The sequence below is a fragment of the Apodemus sylvaticus genome, chromosome 15 (assembly GCF_947179515.1).
Source record: "Apodemus sylvaticus chromosome 15, mApoSyl1.1, whole genome shotgun sequence".
NCBI classification, from domain to species: Eukaryota; Metazoa; Chordata; class Mammalia; order Rodentia; family Muridae; genus Apodemus; species Apodemus sylvaticus.
Genome location: NC_067486.1, coordinates 65,482,282 through 65,508,297, shown reverse-complemented (window position 1 = coordinate 65,508,297; position 26,016 = coordinate 65,482,282). Strand labels below are relative to the sequence as shown.

General features: G+C 43.6%; 1 protein-coding gene across 2 annotated transcripts in view; it reads left to right on the top strand.

Moving 5' to 3' along the window:
• The first annotated feature begins 12,119 nt into the window (after positions 1–12,119).
• Hacd2 (3-hydroxyacyl-CoA dehydratase 2) overlaps positions 12,120–26,016 on the top strand; it is a 79,411-nt gene continuing 65,514 nt past the window's right edge. The window contains exons 1-2 of one of the 2 annotated variants that reach the window (XM_052158502.1): positions 12,120–12,342; positions 16,340–16,457. In XM_052158502.1, the coding sequence (XP_052014462.1) occupies positions 12,188–12,342; positions 16,340–16,457 (273 nt within the window). In that variant the 5' untranslated portion in view covers positions 12,120–12,187. Of the gene's footprint in view, positions 12,343–16,339; positions 16,458–23,190; positions 23,236–26,016 lie in introns of those variants that run through there. The other variant, XM_052158503.1, reaches the window with a different exon arrangement.

The window sequence follows — 26,016 nt, the reverse complement described above, 5'->3', positions numbered from 1 at the left end:
TCTGCCACTGATGAACGGTAAAATTATCGGTACACCAAAGCTACTGCGATGCAAGATATGGTTCCTCCTGGATACAGTCTAAGACAGCAAGCATAAATGCTCCTTCCCTCCTGGAGACTTACAGGTCTTCCAGGAAAAAAAGTTAAGAAAAGGAAAAAAAGGTAATCCCTTCTCTTATCTCCAGCTAGAAGCACAGACAAGAGTTATATTTAAAATGTGTTTCTCTCCTGTAACATACCCTACTTGTGCGTGTATGTGTGGGAGTTGGGAGACTTTTATATGCTGCGACTAAATATCCTTTTAAAAAACAACGTGAGGGCTGGAGAGATGGCTCAGCGGTTGAGAGCACTGACTGCTCTTCCAGAGGTCCTGAGTTCAATTCCCAGCAACCACATGGTGGCTCACAACCCTCTGTAATGGGATCTGATGCCCTCTTCTGGTGTGTCTGAAGACAGCTACAGTGTACTCATATAAATGAAATAAATAAATGTTCAAAAAAAAAAAACTTAAGGGAGAAGGAGTTTCTTGGATTATGGTTACAGAGAGGCACACACATTCTATCATGACTAGGAAGCCATGGCGGCAGGCAGAGGAGGCATGGAAGTAGGAAGGGAGTCTGGCCATACCATGTCCACACTCAGGAAGCAGAGAGTAAACAGGAAGTGGAGCTGGGGTTTAAAACCTCAAGGCCCGCCTCCAGTGATTCACTTCCTCCAGCAAGACGCTACCTCCCCAAGATCCCATAACTTTCCCAAACAGCTGGGAATTGAGCCTTCAAGCACTTGAGTCTATGGGAAATATTTCGTAGTTAAATCACATAGTGTGCATGTGTTATCTGTCCATCAGAAGCACCCTGTGTAGATGGGACTTGAGAACCAACACAAGGCACTGCTTAGTTGCTGCTTTTGTCAATAATAGTTTGTTGTTGTTTCTGACTCTTCTACCTCTGCCCATACCATAATCTGACAAAATATTGTTTTCATGTTAGAACATATGCCAGCTGGTCTTGGTGTGTCTTAGACCATTTTCTGTTGCTATAACAGGATAGCTCATTGGGTAATTTGTATTTAAAAAAAAAAAAGGAGTGTATTTGGTTTATAGTTCTGAGCACCTTCTTGGGAGAAGGGGAAGGACAAGTAGACACAATATGGAAGAAAACTGGGATTTCTTTGAAACCTCCTGCTCTTTGAAAGTGAACCTAGTTCTGCTAGAAAGTCAATAATTTCTCTTAAAGAACCACTAATAACACCAAATTCATGTACCAATCGAAATAGCTACATGAGTTTCAGGAAGGACTAGCTCACTGGAGGATTTGAGTAAAATTTAGAGCCAACCCTGTCACCACTCCCCCTTCCCTCTAAGGTCTCTGAGAAGCTAGATCTGTAACTAGATGAGAATATAAACATTAGCTATCTTCATGGTTGATGTGGCAACCCCAAACAGGTGATTGTAGTCCCTCTTGGGCTGATCAGATGGAAGGGATGCCGAGATCCTTAAACCTAGCTCCCTGGATGGAAGATAGCTGCCTATCCCATAGCACATATATGTGGAAGATCCTCTCCCTCCCTATCCCCAGTCACAGGCAAAGAAAGTTAGCTGGGAACAGGAAAGGAGAGTGGGCAGCCCGGCTCCCTTTCACATCGGTGGCTGCACAATCTCATCTTTGGTGAACCACAAGGTTCAATGAATCTCGTAAGGCTTAAGTAGTTATATGACTCAGTTCCCTTTCCCTTGGATAAGCAGGAGTCAGACATGCTTAATTTGGACATTCCCTATGATGGCCATCTTGTGTCAGGGCCAGTTTACCACACTTCCAAGATGGAACATGTGCTGATAAGGAGCCTCTAGCATAACTGAACAGGCCTTTCATAGCTGCTTTATCTGTAGCATTTGAACATGAGATCCTCTAGCCAGCTGATAATACTTAAGACCTTGACAATGGAGTAACATGGAGACACAAACGGCAATATAGCATCTTTCCACAGATGGCAGAAGATGCAGTCATGTCCAGCGGTGGCTGTGCCAATGACAGAAATTTGGATACTAACCACACTCTTCCTGTGTATTGATTTGGTTTCTATTTCTGGCTGCTTCATTTCCCATGGTTCCTGCCCACATCCAAACCTCATTCTTCAGCTTTTCCATCAACTTTATGAGCTAGCCAATGTCCCATCGATAAAGTCCTTTCTCTCTAACTAAGCAGAATAAGCCTCCATTGATTAGAAATCTAAAGAGCACATTACATCTTTCATGCAGAAACTTACCCGTTTCTTTTCTTTTCTTTTTTTTTTTTTTTTTTTTTTTTGATTTGGTTTTTTCGAGACAGGGTTTCTCTGTATAGCCCTGGCTGTCCTGGAGCTCACTCTGTAGACCAGGCTGGCCTTGAACTCAGAAATCCGCCTGCCTCTGCCTCCCAGAGTGCTGGGATTACAGGCGTGCGCCACCACTGCCCAGCACCTGTTCCTTATAGAGGCAAAAAGATGACGAATAGAGTTCCTTGCCTTGTCTTATGTCTTACCACTTCTGCATGGTATGCAGTCAGGATAATGAAAACGATGTGATTCCTCAGAAGCACAGGGTGGGTTGGAGGAGGCTACATATAGTGTGATTTCAAGTACTTCACACCCGAGAGAAACTAACATAGCTGTGGTTTAACTGTCTTCTTTAAAACTCAGATTGAAGGGGAATTGTCACTGTACAGTGCTAAGACGTGAGACTGGGAACTGGAGAGAGAGTTCTCTAGCCAGGCAGTGGTGATGCACACCTTTGATCCCAGCACTCAGGAGGCAGAAGCAGTGAGATCTTGGTGAGGTCAAGAGCAGCCTGGTTTACAGAGCAAGTTCCTGGACAGCCAGGTCTATATAATGAAACCCTGTCTCAAACAAAACAAAACAAAACAAAACAAAACCAAGACTATGTACTCCTCTTGCAGAAGGTCGAAGTTCAGTTCACAGCATCTACATATGCTGCAGTTCATATTGCCTGGTTCAAGCTCTAGTGACCTTGGTGCCTCTGACATCCACAGAACTTGCACTTTCCTTTACACGCTCTCTGCCCCCCCCCACCTACTCCCATACACACCTTTTTAAAAAGAGGCAAGGCCAGAATCCGTGTGGATGTGCATGATCCGTGCTTGCACTGACTGTAAAGGGCAAGTGTGTCAGGCTCACCAGCCCGAGTGAACAGTCTCTGAGGGGCGAGTGAGGATTAGTGATGAGAAAGGCAGGCAAGGTCAAGATTTAGAATTGGGAGGGCCGCAGGTCAATACCACGTCAGCCTCGGATTTTATTTTTCTTAGCCTTTTTATACTTCATGGTATCATAGGAAGCAAAGCCACAAACTAACAGAAAAAAAAATGATGAAATATAGACATAAGACATCTGTTCTCATCCAGCAGCCCCCCATTCCTTCCACCAAGGTCAATAGAACCTTCAGCTCTCTCGGCTGCCTTGAGCCTCTGGGGCACCTCCCCTTATCTTTCCATGCCTCAGTAGGCCAGGAAATCTGCCGGGAGACTGACCTGCCCTGACTCTGCCTGGCAGGCAGACTTTTCTATTTTTTTCTCTTTTTCTCTCTGCTTCAGAGAAAGGGGCAAATGGCTTCCAACAGGCAAGGAAACTACTTTTGCAGTGGCATTGATGCCTGGAGACACGCAGTTCAAAAAAGAGGGACATAGAAGGCTTTGGTAATAATCCCTCTCTCCACCATCCCCCACAAAAAGTAACAGCAGAAGCACAGGTTGGAGGGCGGTAGGCATGAGCCACGGAACCCTAGCAACAGGTAAGAAATGAATTCTCTCCTGGAACTTCCAGGAGGAACTAGTTTCACTGACACTTTAATCCTGTTCCTTATTAATCATTTTGGACTTCTGACCTCCAGAACTTTAAGGGAGTAAATCATGCTGTTTGACCCACTAAATGTGTAGTAATCTGTTACAAAGGCGATAGAAAGTAGTATGTGTTGTACATTTTCTTTTTGGAAATGAAATACTTCCAACCTATTACTATTTAAGACATTTTGGCACTTTGGCATCTTGTTCAAATTGAAATTCTCCAGCCTAGTACTCCAAACCCCACAATTTACTTGTTGGCTATTCAGGACACTCAGGCAAGGGATAGGCTTCTCGGCTGTGGACTCCCTTTGTAAACTTTGTAAACACAAAAGGCAAGTGGCCAGTGATGCTCCCCATATGCCCCCGACACCCCCGCCCCCACTGAGGATCTCCAGTAGCCAGGCCCCTCCCCCAGACTTGTCTAACTGTCATAGGGCATTTCCAGACTCACTAACTGTCCCAAAGGTCATCTCCAGCAAATTATGCTAATAATTGGACTCTCCCCAAATTATGCTAATTATAGGTGAAAAGTCTGAACAGGAAAACCCACCAATCCCTGGTCTCCCTCACGCTCAGTACTTGAAATCCTAACAATTCTCACTGAGGAAATCGCCCTGGAAGCTCTGTCCCCCACCCCCAAGAAACACTACATAAATGCTGTGTCTGCTCAGTTCCCCGCTGTCCACTCCTGGGAGCAGAGGCAGCCATCTCTAGATTCATCCTTCTACACCCTGGATGCTCCCGATAAATCTCTTTTATGAGATTTTCTATGTGGTGTGACTCTCTCATCAGAAGAAGCCAAGAAGCAGTGAAGAAGGGAAGAATTGGAACAGAGTGAAGTCTCCTGAGCTCCTCAGCTCAACTGGGGATATCCATCCCTGGGAGCTGCATCACCTCTGCTGAGGAGGCTTCCTCTCAGAGCTGTGTGGTTCCTGGGCTCCTGGGTCTCAGGATGCTCTTCCACCGTGCCACTGTCCCACCTCAGAGCTGTGTGGTTCCTGGGCTTCTGAGTCCCAGGTTACCTTCCCATTTAAGCGGGAAGACCAGCATTGCTTTAAATCGTTTTTTGTCATCTCACCCTGGTTAGCTTTCTGTAGACACAACACTGCCCCTTAACTCTTCTCACTGCCTTGATAACAACACAACTTCACTCCTACACCATCACTGTAAGCTTTTAATGACTTATCCTCCCTCACAGTGATAACTGCTTTGTAGTCCTCAAAATAACTTACCTAGATCTCCCAAATGTGCCTGCACTCGGTAGTTCTTTCACTTAGGGCTTCCAGATGTAATGCTTTCTCTGGAACGTCTATTCTGTGTTGGCCCAGTCTTCCTTGCTATCCTCCCATTCCTCTTTTTGAAGAAGGAACATTTATTCTATACAATTTTATACTGAAAGTATGTAACTTTTAAATCTTATTTTATAAGGATTATAGCCAAGAGTTTTCCTTGAGTCTCAGAAGAGACTTTGGAATTTTGAACAGTTTGAGGAGTCTGGCTGTCCTGGAACTCGCTCTGTAGACCAGGATGGTCTTGAACTCAGAGATCTGCCTGCTTCTACCTTCTGAGTGCTATCATTAAAGGCATGGGTAACCACAGTCCCAGCAACTTTTGGAACTCTTTTATTTATTTACTTACTTATTTCCTTAGTTACTTATTCGCTTTACATCCTGCTCACTACCTCCTCCCCTTCACACCCTCCCACAATCCTTCCCCCCTCTCCCCCCTCTTCTCCTCTGAATGGATCCACCTCCCCCCAGATACCCTCCCATTTCTTCAAGTCTCTTTGAGGCTAGGCACTTCCTCTCCCACTGAGGACAGACAAGGCAGCCCAGCTGGTAGAACAAATCCCATGCACAGGCAACAGCTTTTGGGACAGCCTCTGTTCTAGTTGCTCCGGACCCACATGAAGACCAAGCTGTGTATCTGCTACATATATGCAGAGAAGCCTAGGTCCAGCCTGCATATGCTCTTTGGTTGGTTGTTCAGACTCTGAGAGCCCCAAGGCTCCAGGTTAGTTGACTCTGTTTCTGTCTCTGTCTCTGTTTCTCTGTCTCGCTGTCTGTCTCTGTCTGTTTCTCTCTCTCTCTCTCTCTCTCTCTCTCTCTCTCTCACACACACACACACACACACACACACACACACACACACACACACACTCACTCATTCGACCTGGCAACCAGGATGTAGCAATGAGCTACTACTCCAATACCATGTAAGCAAGTCCCCAATTAAGTGCTTTCTTTCCTTAGAGTTGCCTTGGTCATTGTGTTTGTTCACACAATATAACAGTGACAAAAACACATGGTAATAAATACCTAACCTATCTCATAATCCTTTAAAGCTAAAGGCACAACAAAGTAACTGAGTTATCTTACTGTCAGCTTTTTACAGTGTCATGTTCCAGAAACTCCCAAGGACCTGGACATCTCCAGTCATTGCCCTGTACTCACCTTGGACCCAGGAACAGCAGAGCCTTCATACAGATCACCCATCCTTGGCCAAGACTGCTTAACCATGAATACTTCTTGCCCCATGTTCCAATTCTTCTTCTGCTTATATCTAAGGCTTGTGTCAGTGCTTTGAAAATCAACTTGGAGTCATTATACCCATTAATCTGTATTTCTCAATGTAATCACACTGATTGAATCTCTCTTCTATGCTATTCATAATTACTCATCTCTTCAAATCTTAAATTGTATGTGTGCTGGAATGGATGTTTGTGCACGGCATGTTGTTACTTGGACCCAGGGCTTACTTATCACCTAAAGCTCCAAGTAGCAAGACTGAAGAGGTAGGTAGAGGACAGACTATTCAAGCTGCGTGGTGGTGCCGCACACCTTTAATCCCAGCACTGGGAGGCAGAGGCAGGTAGCTCTCTGAGTTTGAGACCAGAATCAGAGCTACATAGTGAGACCCTGTCTTGAAAAACCAAACCAAACAAACAAACAAACAAAAAATCAGACTATTATTGCAGGTCACATTAAATGGTTTACATTGTATCTTTTTAAAATTTGTATTATTCTTCTCTCATATATTCCATCCCACCAGCAGTTTTCCTTACCTCCTCTCCTCCCAGTCATCCCCTACACAACCTTCCCTCTCTCCCAGATCCACTCCTCCTCTACTTCCCTTCAGAAAGGGGCAGGCCTCCCGGGGATATCAACCAAACATAGCATATCAAATTGCAATAAGACTAGGTATATTCCCTCGTATTGAGGCTGGATGAGGTGACCCAGTAGGAGGGAGGAAAGGGGTCCAGAAGCAGGCAAAAGAGTCAGAGACAGCCCTTGCTCCCACGGCTGAGTTCCACCGAGAACTCCAAGCATATAGCATACAAGCAGAGGACCTAGGTCAGATCCGTGCAGGCTCCTTGATTGTTGGTTCAGTCTCTTCGAGCCCCTATGAGCCCCGATTCATTTATTCTGTGGATTTTCTTGTGGTGGTCTTTCCTCCCCCCCCTCCACAGGATTCCCTGGGCTGTGTCTAATGTTTGGCTGTGGGTCTCTGCATCTGCACCCATCAGATGCTGGATGAAGCTTCTTTGGTGACAATTATACTAGGCTCTGGTCTCCCAGTATAGTAAAGTCTCATTAGAAAGTATTTCATTGACTTTTTTTCCTGGTTGTATTTGGTTCTATGCTAGGTGTCTGGGCTATCCAGCCTTCGGGTCCTGGCCCTCCAGGCAGTTTCAGGTATAGGCTCCCTCTCCTGTCCTGGGTCTTAAGCTGGACTAGTCATCGACTGGCCACTCCTACAAGTTCTGAGCCACCTTTTCCCCAGCACACCTTCGGAAAGGTTGAAGGTTTTGTGGCTGGGTTGCTGACCCAATCCCTTCACTGGAAGTCTTGCCTGGTCGCATCAGATGGCGGGGTTAGGCTCCGTATTCCCCATCACCATAATTCTTGGGCGTTTCCATTGCACTGAGTTTTTACCTTGCTCCTGAAATACCTCCCATTTCCAGGAATTTCTCCCAGGACTCTCTCCTTCTATTGCCTCACCACCACCTGCTCCCTCCTGTTTCCATCCCCATCTGCTCCTAGTCAACCCACAAAATCTATTCTATTTCCATGTCCCAAGGATAGTCATGTGTTGCCTCTTGAGTCCTCCCCTTGCTACTTAGCCTATCTGGGTCTGTGAACTGTAGCATGATTATCCTTTACTTTACATCTAATCTCTACTTATAAGTGAGTGCATACCATGCTTGTCTTTCTGAGTCTGGGTTACCAAACTCAGGATGTTTTCTTTTCTAATTCCATTCATTTGCCTGAAATTTTCATGATGTTATTTTTTTTTAAAAAAGCAGACTAATTCTCCATTATATAAATATACCATATTTTCTTTATCCAATCTTCAATTGAGGGACATCTAGCTTGTTTCCATTTTTGGACTATTGTGGTGAGATGGAGTGTCTTTGTGTATGTTCCCAGGAATAGTATAGCTGGGTCTTGAGGTACATCATTCTCAAGAAACTACCATATTGATTTCTAAAGTGGCTGTACAGGTTTGCATTCTCACCAGCAGTGAGGCCTGTTCCCCCTTGTTCCACATCTTCGTCAGATAGAGCTGTTACTTGTATTTTTGATCTTAGCCATTCTGACAGGTTTAAGATAGAATCTCAGAGTTGTTTTGATTTGCATTTGCCTGGTGGCTAAGGATGCTGAATATTTCTTTTTTTTTTTTTTTTTTTTTTTTTTTTGGCCATTTGTGATGCCTCTTTTGAGAATTCTCTGTTTAGATCTGTACCCTATTTTTTTAATTGAATTATTTGGTTTGTTGATGTCTAATTTCTTGAGTTCTTTATATATTTTTATATTGTCCCTCTGTTAGATGTGGAGTTCATAAAAATGTTTTCTGATTCTGTAGGCTAATATTTTGTCTTATTGATCATGTCCTTTGCTTTATAGAAACTTTTCATTTTCATTAGGTCCTGTTTATTGTCTTAGTGCCAGTGCTATTGGTGTTCTGTTCAGAAAGTTGTCTCCTGTATCAGTGAGTTCAAGGTTATGCCACACTTTCTATTCTATAAGGTTCAGAATATTTTGTTTTATGTTGTCTTTGTACCACTTGGACTTGAGTTTTGTTCAGTGTGATCGATATGGTTCTATTTACATTCTTCTGCATGTAGACACACAGTTAGACCAGCACCACTGTTGAAGATGCTTTCTTCTTTCAAATGTATATTTCTGGCTTCTTTATTAAAAAAAAAAAAGGTGTCCATGAGTGGAGATTAACATCGGGTCTTTAATTCAGTTCCACTGATCAACCTGTCTGTTTTTATGCTAATACCATGCCATTTCTATACCACTGTAGTACAGCTTGAAATTAGGGATGGTAATAACCTTTGGAAGTTCTTTTATTGTTTTAGTTTTCTTGTGTTTTTGTTGAGCTTTGTTCTTTAAAGGTCTGTAAGGTATTGTTACACTGTATCTTAATTGTCATTACAAAACATGTATATGTCATAAGAGAATATGAAGTGGAAACTTTAAGGGTTCTTTGGAAAGTCAGTTGTGTTGGATGGTGTTTTGCTGGGGCAAACACGGTGCAGGAACCTTTCATTCAGGTGTGAAAGGCTAAGGCAGATTCATTGTGAAGGAATGTTTTGCTGAAGCAGACACAGGAGAGAGGATGTTCTGCTAAAGCAAGCACGTGAAAGGACACATGATGGATTCTTCGCTAAGAACACGCTTGTATTGGTTCACCTTAAATTGTGTAGTTGAGCTGCATTTGTTGGTACTCCATAGAGAGAAATGCATCATAAAACTTCTGGTGGTGTGCTGCAGTTTGTTGCTTGAGTGATATCAGCTGAGACAGGTGCACAGTTGAGCCAAGACCCGTGCAGTGGAAGACAGGTGATGTTTGGAGGGTATAAATAGGGCTCGATGGACAGTGACAGGGTCAGGGGTGAGCTTGGCTTGGGGTGAACAGCGCTAGCTATGCAATGCTGAGGGTCTCGTATCTTCACTGGTTGTCCCTTCCCTGAGAGAGGCACAGCAGAGAACTTTTCTTGGTGTTCCTCCTGGTCCCTCCTGATGACTCGAGCCAAGGCTGAGGCTACCTGTTCCTGCTAGTTCATACAGCCGCTGTTGCTGACCCAATTTTTCCCTGAGGTGTTTGCAAGTGGATGGAACTGCTGTGACTAACCTGTGAACTGAACTGCTAATTTCCAGACAACACATACTGCAGTTGCTCCAAAGAACCTAAACAGGTCCACTTCACCATATCCTTTCTTTCACACTACCTCTGGTGGGTGGTGGGTTAAAGGGAAGTTAACGCATTTAAGAACCTTCATTAAAAATAGGTTTTGAAAAAAATTAAAGTTACAGGAATAGGACGAGAAAAGTAGTAGATGTGAATAAATTTCTAACTAGAAAAGATCACCTGTACTTTGCAGAACTGATGGGATTGGATATAAATGACTACAAAAATATATACTGAGTTTTAAGTTGATTTCCAACTTTATGCCTTTTTGACTCTTTCCTATTATATTATACTGAAAAGAGAGTCAGTTAAGTGAATGAGAGTTTTAAAATGAATATTGTTTTGAAAAATAGTTCACTCCTTTAGCAGAGGGGGGAAGGGTCATTGCACTTTCAGATTTTAGTGGGTTTTTAAAATTTTTTGATTGGTTTTTATTTTATTTAAGATTTATTTATTATAGCAGTGTTTCACCTGAATGTGTGTATTTGTACCATGTGTGTGCCTGCTGCTTTTTGAGGTCAGATGATGGAGTAGGGGATGGTTGTGGACTACTGTGCATATGTTGAAAACCAAACCTGTTCCCTCCTCTTTGACTTGTTCTTCAAAAAGTTGGGGGGGGGGGAGGAAGGCAGCAGGATGTCTTTACAATCTTTGAGAGCAGTAAAGGATGAGAATTCAGCAATTCCTCTGCTTCTACCTCTTAGTTTCTGGGGGGACATCATGACTTTAAATCCTATCATCATCCTGATGCTCTCAAATCTCTCCCTCTAGCCTGAAGGTCTTCCTGAACTTCAGAGTCTAAATCTAATTGTCTCTCACATTTCCACTTAGATTACTAAAAAGAATTTCAAACTGAACATAAAAGCCCTGACTTCTGCCTTCAAATTAACTTCTTTTTACAACTTGTTCTCCCAAGCAATCTGAATGCTTCCTTTACCTTGCACTAAAACCAAATGTTCTATCTAAATGTTTCACCAACTCTAAAATATTCTGAGAATTCAGTGTTCATCACCTCAATTATTATCACACTGGCTTAAATCACTATCATTGTGACCTGGATCATTGTAATAATTTTCTGATACCACTTTTCACAAGCTAATGCATATTGATTCATGCCTGGCTCCTTCTGTGTAATCTCTTGGAGACTGACAACTTTTGTTTCTTTCATTTATTTTGATTAAACTCCAATACAACCTTGTATATGCTCCATAAATACTTCTTGGAATCAATACATATTTTATTACATTACATAATACCAGTATATTTATGAACACTGATAGCAAGGTACTTTTATGAAGAAACTACTAAAAAAAAAAAAAAGAAGAAGAAATGAACGGGGTCAGCAGATTAAAGCAGCTTTCAGAAGTTATTTCTGCTTTAACTCAGTCCCCTCACACCCAGCCCAAAACCTGTAGGTATAAACAACTCTTACTGCCTCACATGGTCCTCCACTAACCACTGAATCACCTTAATCCTCTTTCATAAAAAGCAGACGAACAAATGGGAGACGAACTGGCTAACCCTCAAATATTGTTTGTTGGGAGTGTCCAACAGTACAAGTTTAAAAAAGCAAAAGACAGGGAAGAAACTGTTGAAGGCTGTTTCCCCAAGTTGGCTACAATTTGAAAAGAAAGATAACATGTTGCAAAAATGCTGGTTCCTTCTGCTCTCTGAACAGGACATGAAGCTTAACTAACGTCAATCACCCTAGCTATTCCGGCAACTGTGTACAGAGGTAAAGATATGATACCTGGGAGAGGCTAAGGTTACCAAGGACTAGGGCATGCCATTTGGATCCAGCAGGAAGAGATGGTTATAAGATAGCAAATGACCAGAGTCAAATTATCCGTAAGAGCAGGCCTGGCAAGTGAGGATCAGATTCACATTAACCTAAGGAAACATGGCGCTGGATGTCAACATCCTTTGTGCGCCGGAAGTCGGGAGGAAATTACCCCTATCCAAGATGGCGGCGGCTACCGAGAGGAGTACCTGGAGCATCTTTGCCCTCACCCAAGATGGCGGCCCCGTGGGCGCTGTCCCGGCTCCGCCCCGTGCCGCGGCCCCGCCTCTCTCTCGTCCCTTCCTCCGCCCCCTCGCAGTACCCAGTCGGGTGTGAGGTGCACGCGCGAGGAGAGCGGGCTGCGGGCGCTTGACATGGCGGCAGCGGCGGCGACTGCAGCGACCAAGGGGAATGGGGGCGGCAGTGGCCGAGCCGGGGCTGGCGACAGCAGCGGCGCGCGGAAGAAGAAGGGCCCCGGGCCTGTGGCCACGGCGTACCTGGTCATCTACAATGTGGTGATGACGGCGGGGTGAGGCTGGAGCTCCCCCGGGGAGGCGGGGAGCGAGCTCTGCGGCCGGCGGGGGAGCCCCGCAGCCCGCGCGCCGGGTGTGGGACCCGCAGCTGGGCGGCCGCGGGGCGAGCGCGGGGCAGGCTGGCCGTAGAGCCGCCTGGCCAGGGCCTCGGCGGGGCGAGCGGGCGAGCGGGCCGGCCACAGGTGCGGGGAGGCGCGGCGCGGCGCGGCGCGGCGCGGAGGCCAGCCCCGGGCGGCCGGTCACGACTGCCCCAGCCCGGGCGAGGAAGCCGGACTGGCTGCAGAGACCATTCATTTAGGCGGTGTTTTCAAAACCCGGCGGGAGCGTTCGTCTGGGAGGCGGTGGGAACGCATTGGAAGTTTTCGGCCAGCCGCCCTAGTCGGAGCGGTCCGAGACCCGGGCGTCGACTTTCGAGGGGGATTACGTAGACTTTCTTGGGGCAAGTTGAGGTAGGGAGAGAATCGACTCTGGAAACAGTGCCTACCCCATTCCAAGTCTCTTCATAGCAGGGTTTTTAGTTCCAGTTCTCACACAACTTGCCCTGTGACTTTGAAGAAACCTGCTTCCTTCTCTGGGCCTCTAGTAGGTTCTTTTTTTCCAGTTAGGGAGAGTTGGGCCAGGTGAATCCAGTTTCGCAATCCAGTGGTTTTGGTGAGGTGGATCACAATGTAATTTGTTAGGAAATTTCTAAGTCGTAAAACTTTTCTTAGGTGCAGTTTCTCCTATCCTCTTCTTTTCCCCCTTACCCTTTCTCTTTCTTTTCCCCCTTACCCTTTCTCTTTCTTTTCCTGTTTTGTTGTTTAAGACCCGAACTCATTATGTAGTCCTGGCTGCCTGGAACTTTTGATTCTCCTGCCCTCAGTCTTCTGACTGTAGGAATCAGGGGCCTGTGCCACCACCCTTGACTCCCTCTCATCATTCGTTCATTTATTGGTCCTGGGGATTGAAGCTAGGGCCTCATGCTTGCATGCACTATCCTACTGAGCTATATCCCTAGCAGCTTGGCCATTTTTCCCCAGCTATTTTTTTAGGTAAAACTTTCAAGATACAGAAAAAAAAATTAAAGAACTATCTATTAAAAATCCAGTCTTAATTGTCTTTTACGGTAGGAAATACGTTGGCAGGGAATAAAACTTAAAATATACTCAAAGTGCATACATACAGTGAAACCCTGTTTCAAATCACCTTACTTGATCAGCTAATTTTGTATGTTTTTCAGAGGCTGCTATTAGACATGCTAATAACCCACACTTACACAAATGTTGTAAGCCTATCGAGTTGCTTTTTAATGAAGAAATAAGTTGGGAGGGTGGTAGGCTGATTGTTAGTATTAGAAATGGGAGGTGAAGGGGAGGTGTTGAAATAGGCTCAGACTGGGCATGTTGGATCTCTGAGTTAAAGGACAGCCTGGTCTACAGAGCAAATTTCAGGACAGCCAGGGCTACAGGGTAATCCTGTCTAAAAAATAAAAAGAAAGAGAGGCAGAGAGAGAGAGAGAGAGAGAGAGAGAGAGAGAGAGAGGGAGAGGAGAAGAAGAAGGAGGAGGAGGAGGAGGAGGAGGAGGAAGAGGAGGAGGAGGAGAAGGAGGAAAGGAACTTAGGTTGCATAAGATCCTACAAGTTCTCAGAGTGCCTGGATCTAAACTTAGGTCAATGAAGAACTATTGCAGATACAAGTTGTTGTTCACATAAATGTTCCCAGATGATTTTTTTTTTTAGGAGAACATTTAGGGATCTCTGTATATGCATGCATGTAAAATTCCTGTTCTAGCAAAGGTGCTGGTAGAAGCACTGTATGGCAGAGGGATACCAGAGTCCTCTGATGAGGAAAGAAAGACACGTGAAAAGGGTGAAGAGTGGGGTCTTACCCCAAGACGAGAAGTTGGGATTTTGAGAGGGAAGTTAATACTCTAATCAACTTGAGCATTAATTTATTATAAACTTGATAAGAACATATAGAACATTAACTAATAATAAACTTGAGCATTAATTTGTTACCGCCCATGCTGTCCAGTTAAACCAATAAGGACTTTATTTCCTCCTTTATAAACCCCTATTTAATGTCCCTCTATGATAGCTTATAGATGTAAAACATATGTACTGTTGCCTAATTGAGCGTGTACATTTAGTTTAATTCACCCTTTCAGAGATGGGTCTTGGTTCCATTGGTTCCAATTGGTTCCTTATAGAATTTAGCAGGAGACCACAAGGTCTAGTGTTAATCTTTGAGAAGGAAGGTAGAGCAGAAAGATGATGCTCACACCTGGATGTCCCAGTGCTTTCTTGTTTTGTGGGTTTTTGGGTTTGGTTTGGTTTGTTTTTGTTTTTTTTTTTTGAGACAGGGTTTTTCTGTGTAGCCCTGGCTGTCCTGGAATTCACTCTGTAGACCAGGTTGGCCTCAAACTCAGAGATCCGCCTGCCCCTGCCTCCCAAGTGCTGGGATTACAGGCGTGTGCCACCAGTGCCCAGCTGTTTTGTGGGTTTCTAATCAATACACTTATTGATCTCTTCTCATTTGGTCTTGAGAAATTTAAAACTATTCCTTTTCAAGAGCAACTTTTATTCATATTTCGTGTGTAATTTAGATAAGGAAGATCATGATATATGGACATGACCCAATGAGACACTTGAAAATAATTTAAAATACTTTTCTAGTCTAAACATTATTAAATATCCTTTAACAGCACAAATCAATTAAAATTGCGCCCCTTGTTCCCCTAAGACTCTCTGGGACCTGATTTCACTGCACAAAGACCATAATAGCTTCTTCCCTTTACATTGGCCTTGTTTACAGCAGACAGGTTTATCAGAGAGCCAAGTTCTAGGAGAGTGAAGTACCACTGTGTAATTTTATTTTACAGGATGTTGTAGGTAGTGTAACACTTATTTGCGCTACAGTGTGGCCTTTGGGAATGACAGTTGATATGCCCATCATTTTTATGCCACACTTGAAATAATCCACATGCAAAGAAGGAAGGTTTGTTTTGGTGCAAGTTTGGAAATTCCATCCCATAGGAAGAACCTCCTTACATTGGGTCAGTGACTAAGCAAGAACAGAACTGTGCACCTCATGACCATGTCACAAAAGACAGAAGGAAAGAGGGCTGGGGTCCCACAGTTTCTTTCAGGGCATGTCCTTGATAACTTAAAGACATCTCACTAGTTCTCAACTCTTAAAGGTTCCACCTCCCAATAGTGTCACTCTGGGGACGGTGCCCTTCATGTGGCTGTCCTTCATGTGGGTAGCGCACCACTGCACTTGGTAAATCTAGGGTCTTTTTTATTTATTTATTTTTCTCTGGGTTTTTTTTTTTTTTGCCTTTTATTTATCCATTCATTCCTCCACATTATCTCCCCCATCCACTCTCTCCTCCCCACCCCACCTCACCCCACCCCTGTCCCCACGAAGATGTCCTACCCCCACCCAACCAGACTTCCAAACTCCCTAATCTTCTGAAGGTTAGGTGCATCTTCTTTGACTGAACCCAGACCTGGCAGTCCTCTGCTGTATATGTGTTGGGGGCCTTATATCAGCTGGTGTATGCCACCTGGTTGGTGGTCCAGTGCTTGAGAGATCTCGGGGAGGGAGGGAGTGTCCAGGTTAGTTGAGACTGCTGGTTCTCCCACAGGGTCACCCTCCTCCTCAGCTTCTTCCAACCTCTCCCTAATTCAACCACAGAGGTCAGCAGCTTCTGTCCATTAGTTGGGTGCAAACATCTGCATCTGACTCTTTAACTGCCTGCTGGGTCCTCCAAAGTGGGGTCCTGATAGGTCCCCTTTTAGGCTCTACAGCCTCAGTCATAGTGTCAGGTTGCCCACCCCCATTATCTCTGCTGGCCCTCAAGACTTCAGTTTTCCTCCCCCATCCAATACCAGACCAGGTTCCTCCCTCTCTCTTTTTTTTAAACAATCTCTGCTATTCCTATGTCTTTAATGTCTTGAGTCCAACGTACTCTTGTCTTCCTCTCCTAATTGTACTTTCCTTTTTTACTAGGTGGCTGGTGATAGCCGTTGGGCTGGTGAGAGCATACCTGGCTAAGGGGAGCTACCATAGTCTTTATTATTCAATAGAAAAACCTTTGAAGTTCTTCCAAACAGGAGCCTTACTGGAGGTATGTTTGATATTTTGTCACTAATTTCAAATGTTATAAAGTAGAAAATATGTTGTTACTAAGTATGAGTAAAATATATTGAAATAGCCTTATCCTTATTGGATTTGCTTTAAATTTAGAAATTTTGTTTTATGAAATTAATGGTCTTTGAAATTCTAAAAAAAAAATTTAAAATTCCATTTAATGTATTGCTTGAAATATGTTTATCTCCAACATATATACAAAATCAAATATGCAAACTTCTGTGAGGATTTTGAAAAATTATAGGAATGTACTGGTAAAGTGTTGACAAGCTCAGATACACTCAGGGACCATTAAACAGGGTCGGTGAAGATACTTGGCAGAGATGGTGTATTGTCAATAGACAGGCGATAGAGCTGAACCTGCCACAGGCATCCACATTACCAAAGGCTTTGAAGGACACTAGAGATTCACACTGAGGTTGATGGTTCCGTACTTCCTTCGGTCCTCTTTCCTGAATCAGTGTAGTTTGGGTGTATAAGTGCAGTTGGATTTTGAGTTACATCTGATACAAATCCAACTCAAACAATTTTAAGAATAAAGGGATCTTCTGGTCTGAAGCTGATAAAGATACAAAACTATGGGTTGGAGAGATGGCCAGCAGTTAAGAGCCTTCGCTGTGCTTTCCAGAAGACCTGGATTTGATCTCCCAGCACCCACGTGGCGGGTCACAACTGTCAGTAACTCTAGCTCCAGGGGTCTGATACCCTCTTTTCACCCCCAAGGGCATCTGGCATGCATGTGGAAAACACTCATAAAAATAAGTTAGTAAAATAATTTTTTAAAAAGATAAAATGGAAGGAGGAACTCAGCATTGAGAAGCAGTAGTTCAACGATTGTTTCTCTGTGATGGCCTTAGGCTCTGGCTCTGCTCGTGTCAATAGTCCTTCCATGATGGGAAGAGTTTCGGTTTTTAGAGCATCTGTGTCAAATATAGCACTAGGAAGGACTCTGGCTCACCCTTTTTATACCAACTTAGACCCTTGCTTGTGGTGTTGAGCATTTGATCAGCAGGTGTAGAGCTCATGCCCATTTTTCTGGACTATAGATTTTGGTAGTGGAAAGGGGGACTGAGGACTCTTAGACACAGGCAAAATCCAAAGCTCCGTATTTGTTGTGACGAAATCCTTGGATAGCACAGAGGACACGATATTCAGTTTTATTTCCTCATTCTCCAGGGCAAACCCAGCATGACATTTGTGTCTCAGTGGTAATTTAAAGCCCAAACTAGGGAACAGTGTTTAAGAAAAAATAGCTACCTCCATGGAAGTTATTCTCATCCTCACTTTTGAAAGCAGGAAGTAGAAGCTCTCTCTTCTTGTGCCTTGCCCCTGCAGGGTGCCATGGTGACTTGGGCATCCCTTGAGCACTCCCTCCCACCTAGCTGGGCTGCCGTTACCAGCTTAGCAGATGGGTCTTTTATCCCTGACCTACCGTTTTGATTTGGAAAATGATTAGGCTACAGGCAGTTTCTAGCTTCTTCCTGCTTAAACAAGAAAACCAACAGATTCTAGTGTGCATCATCTTTAAGCTTAGAGCCTTGGGGTTCCGTGAAAGGGGGAGAAATAAATAAGTAGGAAGTCACCTGCTTTGTCACCTAGTCACACACTGTTCCCTCAGCTGCAGAGAGGCGCTCCTGAGATCAGGGCCGTCAGAAACAAAGAGGGGGTTGCTCACAGTAGGAGCACTTCAGTGATTTATAAGGGGGTTTTCTTGAAGATTATATAATATAAAAATACAAGTTTTAAACTTTAAGTATGTCTTAGGAAAAGTAGATAAATGGAACAGTGTGATACAAATTCACTCCATAGCCAAGCCTTAGGCTTGGATGATTAGCCTGCTCATCTCTGTTAAATTCTGTAATAGGGATTTAAGAAATAAATTAGATTTTTTTATTTTTGCTTTTTCTTTGTCAATCTCCACTAGAAACTTATTACATGACAAATCCAGGATTTGGTTTTAGGAAGAAGACTATACCCCCAAATGGAAACATCTTTGAACCCACCCTTCCCTAAGACAGAAAGAGACAATGGAAATGACTGTGTATAATGCAGTGATGGTTTTAGAGACAAGCAGAAGATGAAGGCTGAGAGGTCCGTGGAGGCAGGAGCCTCTATCTAGGCTGTAGGGCAAGTCTGCTAAGATGCGCTTCTTGTGTGGTACTTAAGAAGGGCTTCATGACTTACCCAGCAAACATGCAGTAATCATTAGATGTGTGTGTTGCTTAACTACATTATACTGTGTTAATTAACAAGGATGAGAACATTAGTCTAGATAAGTTTGCTACTCCTGTGTTGACTGATATTCTTTAGTAGGGCCTTTGGGGAAGGGCTTAAAAAGGAAATATAAGTCAGTTATTCCCAAGAAATTCCAGATCTTTTTAGGAATATATAAAAGACTTAAAAACTTTTAGTAGGCAAGGCCAAATGGTCATGTAGTGATGTGTTATAAAAATGAAACAGCACTCAAAATAGCTCACTTTCTTTTTTTTCTAAAAAAAATTATTTATTTATTGTATGTATGTGAGTATACTGTAGCTGTCTTCAGACACACCAGAAGAGAGCATTAGATCCCATTACAGATGGCTGTGAGCCACTATGCATTTGCTGGGAACTGAACTCAGAACTTCTGGAAGAGCAGTCAGTGCTCTTAACTGCTGAGCCATCTCTCCAGCCCCCCCCCCCCCAAAATCGCTTACCTGCTGAGGAACTTTATGTATTTATTTTTGCAGAATGGATATACTGAGTTGGTGGTGTATATAATATTGGGTTTTTTTTTTAAGGGGTGCAATGTACATACCAGGATAATATTGTTAACACTGTTGTCAGCTCAGGGACTTTAGTAAAATTGTCAGAAACCTTAACTTTATTCTACCTACTTATCCAAGAATGTGTTGAGTATTTTTTTTAACAAATTCCAAAATTATTGTACAGGTAGTAATTTAAGTGCTTGGTTAATGAATACTGTGAAAATTAAACCCTTGCTAAACAGGAACTAACGTAAGGCCTGGAGAGGGTGCTGGCAGTGCACCCGCCTAGCATGCACAAGGCCAGTGATGTACTCTACAGTAAAACAAAACAAGCAAAGCAAGCCTACAGTGATTGTATGAGGGCTGTTGGCTAGAGATCAGGGAAACCTCATTTAACTATCAAGAGGAACCTGTTGTCTTTAGCATATTCTATAAATAAAACCCGAAGGCAGGAATGTGGCTGGGCTGCAGGAATAGCCCAGGAAATAACCCAGTGAGCCCAGGTGTCCATGCTCCGTCACTTTTATCTGCCATTCTCTGTGTGACGTCTGAACCATTCTCCCCTGCAGGCTAGTTTCCTGTCTCAAGTGCCAGGTGATAGTAACAGTTAGTCTCCTGATATAACTCTTGGAGCCAAGATGAGAACAGCTAGCTAAGTGGGGAGCTAGTGGGTCCAGCTTGGATCAGTTGTCATCCTAGATGGTCACTTCTAGACTGGAAGCAAGGCTGCAGAGATGAGCCAGAGAGGGAGGGGGAGGGGCAACTTTTAGAGTAAGATACTGGATGAAGCCAAGAAGAATCTTAAAAGTTTTCACAAGACACACAATGCAATGAACATGTGTTGTATCTTATTATTATACATAATATATACATATGTGTATATATACGCACATATCTTGTTTTGTATGGAAGGGGACACTGAGGTTGAACCAGGGCTTTCTGCATACCAGATTAATATTGTTAACACTGTTAATAATTATATATAATAATGTTTAATTTATTTATCTAAAGGTTTCGCTTTAGGGTTTTTTGTTTTTTGTTTTTTTCTTTTTTTCTTTTTTTTAAGTGGAGGGTTTTCCACATTTTCCAAGCTGGTCTCCCCGTACTGGGTTTAAGCAATCCTCTGCCTCAGCCTTTCAAAGCACTGGGCCTACAAACACACATCACAGTATCTAGCTGTATGATTTATAAATTGATCAATTGTAAAATGTTAATTATCAGTATTTTAGGCTAAGAGATCAGTGTGCAAATACTATAATGAACCTTGAATCAAATCCTGACTCATTCCAGCTGGTTAACATGAGCAGGGTCAGCACACCTGCCACACAGATTATGGGATGTGGTGTGTCTCCTACCTGGGTGAACCATGAAGCACGCTGTGTGAAAGGAAGGCAGACACAGCATGTCAGCAGATGCTGTGAGTCCTTTGACCTGAAATGTCCAGGACACAGGCTGTAGAGGTTGAAGGTTAGTGGCAGTGACTGCTAACAGGTACAGGACTTCCTTTTAAAGTGTCAGAAATGTAACTAGTGATGGTGAGTGCACAGCTGTGTGGCTGCAGATCGAAGACATGGAATTGTACACTTAGAAGGGGTGGGTCTTTTAGTGCTGTGAATTATATCTGATTTTAAGATACTGCTTGTCTAAAATGTGCTGTGGGTCTGGTGTTTCTCATTTTGGCTTTGGATTCATGATAAGGCAGACTTTCTCCAGCTTGACTGAGTAGATTGAATATTAGCCATGAGAATATAGAGTTTGTGATAGAGTCCCAGGTTCAGTTCCTAGTACCACACACACAAATGCTAGGTTGGAGTTTCAGTCTTGGTAGCTTTGATGTTGTTTTTTAATCATGTTTTGTTTTTGAACTGGGATTGAACCTCGGTCTCATGCATGCTAGATGAACACTATACCACTGGATTATACTCCTAGCCTTCCCTTTAAAACATTTTTATTGGACAAGCAAGATGACTTAGTGGATAAAGACATTTACTGCACAAGCTTGGTGACCTGAGCTCATTCCCTGGAGCCCACATGATGGAGGGAGAGAACTGACTCCACAAAGTTGTTGTCCGACCTTGACACACATGCTCCCACATACTAAGATTACACAGTTTGTGGAAAAGAAGAACCATTTATTTTGAGACAGTGTCTTGTTAAGTTGCCCAGGTTGCCCTTTAACACCCTCTGTAGCCATGCCATGAGCTTGAGGCCCTTCTATCTCATCCATGAGTGGTGAGGACTGTAGGCCTGCACAGATCTGGCCAGAATGGCAGTATAAACTGGTTTCTAGGCAGAGCTGGATTGCTGAATGCTTTGGGTTAAATCAGGAGTGCTGTTGGCTGTGTCCCAGGACTGGGAGTCGCTTTGCACAGACCTGTTTGGCTGGTACAAGCCATATCGACTGCTGTGTACCTCATTTATCTACGTCTGTCCTTCTGGTCCTAATGTCCCACAGCAACCATTTTGCCTCCTATTCCCCTCCAGATCCTTCTCCTGTGTAGAACTCCTTCGTCTACAATAAGGGGAAACATGTAGGCACTTTTCTTACCTGTTCCTAGAGTTGATCTACTGCTTGTCTTAAAAAGCAGAATTAGTTGTGGGGTGCTGTGAGGGACCACAAAGACCTTCTGTCACATCTTGAAGCCCCATGGGCACATTCTCAGCCCTACTTCAGTATTCTCGACAGAGTCTCCATGCCTCACTTCCCCCCTTCAGATCCCTAATGAAATAGGAAATGGTTTTGAATGCTTTTTAAGACACAGGAAAATCTTAACTACTGTGTCTTTAAGAAGAATGCTTCTAGTTTATGCCCCTGAGTGTTTATGGTCCTGTGGCTCAAACCTGGTCTGTCTCCTGTTCTCATGTTAGCTTCCAGGGTGTTGGTAAGAAAGCTGTATGCTTCAGGTTCATTACCAGCCAGTTTGCCTCTGTGAACTGGCCTGGGGATAGTTCACAAGAGTCCAGTTTACCCTCTTTGTGGGAACCTGCTGATTTTCCAATCCAGTTTTATGTCTTAAGGGACTTTTGGAACAATCTGCATGCACTTGTTAGACTCCCTTTATTCTGAATATTGCTTTTAAGAGGACAGATCTTTAAACAAGTTTGGAAAGGCAAACAGAGCCAGTCAGGTGGAGTCTTCTAGGACAAGCTTGTCGGACAGCAGAGCCCAGGAAGACCAGTTTCAGAAACTGAGAGTGGGATGGGAGAGAACGCACTTGGATGTAAAGTGTCACAACATTTGACAGGAAGAGGGAGTCTGTAGGAAATGGGAGCCCACCCACACGGGTGTCATTGCTTGACAACTGAGCAAGAGAAAGTTAGATAATACAGTGCTCTTAGAAGCGAGGAAGCTACTGACTTTAGAACAGAGTGTGCTAAAATTAAAAAGGAAAGACAGAAACAACAACTACCCTAAATATATTTACAGTGACTGCAGGGCAGGAAGGAGACTGTAGTGATATAAGCAGTAACCTGAAGGCTGAGGAGAGCCGTTGTTTCCAGTCACAGAGCATCAGGTAAAGCAGGCTCAGAGCAGATGGCATTGAGAGTTGTGTAGAGTTCATCTGGGCTGCCTGGCACAGCAGACATGCTGTGCTGGGGTACTGGCTAGGCAGTCTGTATTAGTTTGGGTTCTCTAGAGTCACAGAGCGTATGGGCAGTCTCTATATAGTTAGGGAATTTGTCGATGACTTACAGTCTGTAGTCCAACTCCCCAACAATAGTCAGCAGCAGCTGTGGATGGAAGTCCAAGGATCTAGCTCAGTCCCACGAGGCAAGCAGGCAAGGAAGAGTGAATGAGTCTTCCTTCTTCCAATGTCCTTATATAGAGCTCCAGTAGAGGGTGCAGCCCATATTAAAGGCTGTAGGTCTCCAGCAGTGGGTGTGGCTCAGATTAAAGGCGTGCGCCCTCATGCCTTTAATCCCGGATCTTGAACTCAGAGATCTCCTTGTCTTAATCTTCTGGAATTCATAGCCACTATGCTTCAAGATCTCCATGCCAAGAACCAGGTAAGAAACTTATCTCTGAGCCTCCAGATTAGGATCATGGGTGAGCTTTCCAATTCTAGATTGTAGTTCATTCCAGATATAGTCAAGTTGACAACCAGGAATAGCCACTACACAGTCCATGGCACTAGAACAGGGAGGCATAGTCTGTTAAGTGTTAAAACTTGTGTGTCAGCCGGGCGTTGGTGGTGCATGCCTGTAATCCCAGCACTCTGGGAGGCAGAGGCAGGCAGATTTCTGAGTTCAAGGCCAGCCTTCTACCGAGTGAGTTCCAGGACAGCCACAGCTACACAGAGAAACCCTGTCTCACAGAGAACTTGTGTGTCCACAGAACGACAGCAGGCATAAACTTTTAAGTGAATAATAAGACTATCCAAAAAATAGAAAAATTAGCATTTTGTGGAGAAAAACATACAGAGACATTTCTGAACTAAAAGGCTGGTTATTGACAGTTTATGGCAAACCAGAGAGGAACATTTATGCCAGGAAACCAAACCTCACTCCTTCTGAATTGCTCTTTAAGTTCTTAAACTTAGAACAAAAATCACAGTTCTTAGAAGAAAAGAGACTTGAAAATGAAACAATAAAAGCAACTAAGGGCCTTAGACTTCAACCTTCCTAGGAAATAAAATCCACTCAGAGCTGGGAGAGAACAGTGATCTCCAAAGAAGACAGGATCATCTACAGCTGGAGGCATTCTAATGCCTACAGAGTTTGGGAAGAGAATCAAAGTGCATTTAGCTGTTTACACAAATAATAAAGTCTTCAGCTCTGTGTATTTGAGCTTTCTGCTTACTAATGTCTCAGGTCTATGCTGTCCGGTACAATAGCCACTAGTCACGTGGTTATGGAGCCCCTGAGATGTGGCTGGTAGGACTGAGAAACTAAAATTTAAATTTCATTTCCATTCTGATAGGCACATAAGACTAGTGGCTTCTCCACAGCCCAGGATAGGTAGATCATGATCCAGGTTGCACGTTGCCCACCTGGAATTTCATGAGTTAGTTTAGATTCTGCCAGAGCAGAATGAAAGGAAGGATGGCGAGGGAGCCAAGGGAGGGTGACATGCTGTAAGTGGAAGCTTCTTGATTCTTATGTTTAGAACAAACATATGCGTGTATTTTCAGATTAGGAAAATGTGTAGAATAAAGACAAAACCTGTGGGTGCTGGAGAAGGGCTGGAAGGGCATGTGTCAGACCTTGGCCCGGAGGTGCAGGGGTCTGAATAAGAGATGTCTGCTCTCCTTTCTGTGCTTTCTTATTCGTTTATGTACCTCGTATAGGAATCTTGAAAGACACAGTAAAGTCTATGTAATATCATGCAATGGAGAACAGGACGGGTGAAGAAAATAGGATTAAAACAGTGTAAATAAAAAGGCAGCTTAGACAGTTCATGAATTCAGTCTTGATGCCTCAGTTTGAGTGAGAGCTCAGGGTCAGGGACACATAACTGAGATCTGTATTTGCTGCACAGATCTGCAGAAGTGGGAAATGACAGTGCAGGGGCTGCAAGTCCCAGGTTCGGTCCCAGCACTGGTAGTACCCAGTATGTGGTAGACATATACATGGATGCAAAATACTCATACACAGAAAGTAAAAATAAATAAATCTTAAAACAAAAAACAGAGAGCGTGACAGGGGAATTATAAAAATCTTACCTAGTGACAGACAAATATCATAAATAACTGCTCTGCCATAGTGTATGTGAGGCCCTGGTTTTAACTCTCAGTGCCACAGAAAGGAAGGTGGGGAGGAAGCAGAAAAGAAATGCTGCCCGAGACTAGATGGTGCGAGCTGAGGCTGGAAGACTGGGAGTTTGAGACCAGTCTTGGTTGAGTAGTAACTATCAAAAGAGGAGCAGACATGGGCAAGGGAGGAGGATCACAGCATAAGATGAAGGTGATTTCACAACCAGCTCAGGAGTTAAGTGTTGTCTGTAGCAGGAGCCAGAGAGACCGTTTGATGAGGAAATGTTTATCTGAACAGAGAAACAAAATGTGTAGAGAAGCTGTCAGAAATGCTTGAGACGTAAAAACAGAGTGTTTACTATTCATGGTGCTAGATGTAAAAACACTGCAGACATGAAAGTTAGGACTTAGGGCAGTGTTTGTCATTGATTAGCATGGTGACCTGCTCTCTCTGGGCCTTAATGGACTGTGAGCAGTGAGCACTGGATTCCTTCAGTGTTAAATTCTCTGAGACTTTAGCACTTCACTCAGAAAATGAAAAGTGAGCAAATAATTAGTCATGATAGTGCTACAAGACAGTGAAATTAAGTAACAATGAGAAAATACTGGCAGTTAGGGAAATTTCACTTGTTTTCTCCTTCAGTGGATGTAAAAGGATTTTGGAAAAACATTTGGGGTCTCTGAAGGTGATCAGTAAATGGGCGGTTTTTATTCTGGCTTGCTTGCTTATTTATTTATTTATTTATTTATTTATTTCCTTCTAAACATTTAGAAGGGTGTTGGATGAGAAGGTAGAGAATGACCTATTAGTGAAGGCCAAGCTAGAAGACATGCTCTCTGCTCCGCGCTGAGCCCTGGAAGTGGTTCACACAACACAGCACATCCTTGCCTGGACAAATCCATTTCTCAAGAACATTTTTTTTTTTTAACACATGCATTGTTCAAGGTATAGGTTTCATTTTTTTTCATTAAGTTTCATTTTTTTTATTTTCTAAATTCTTTGTTTACATTCCAAATGCTTTCCCCTTTCCCAGTTCCCCCTTCCCATATGTCCCATAAGCCTTCTCTCCACCCATACTTCAATCACCTCCCTCCT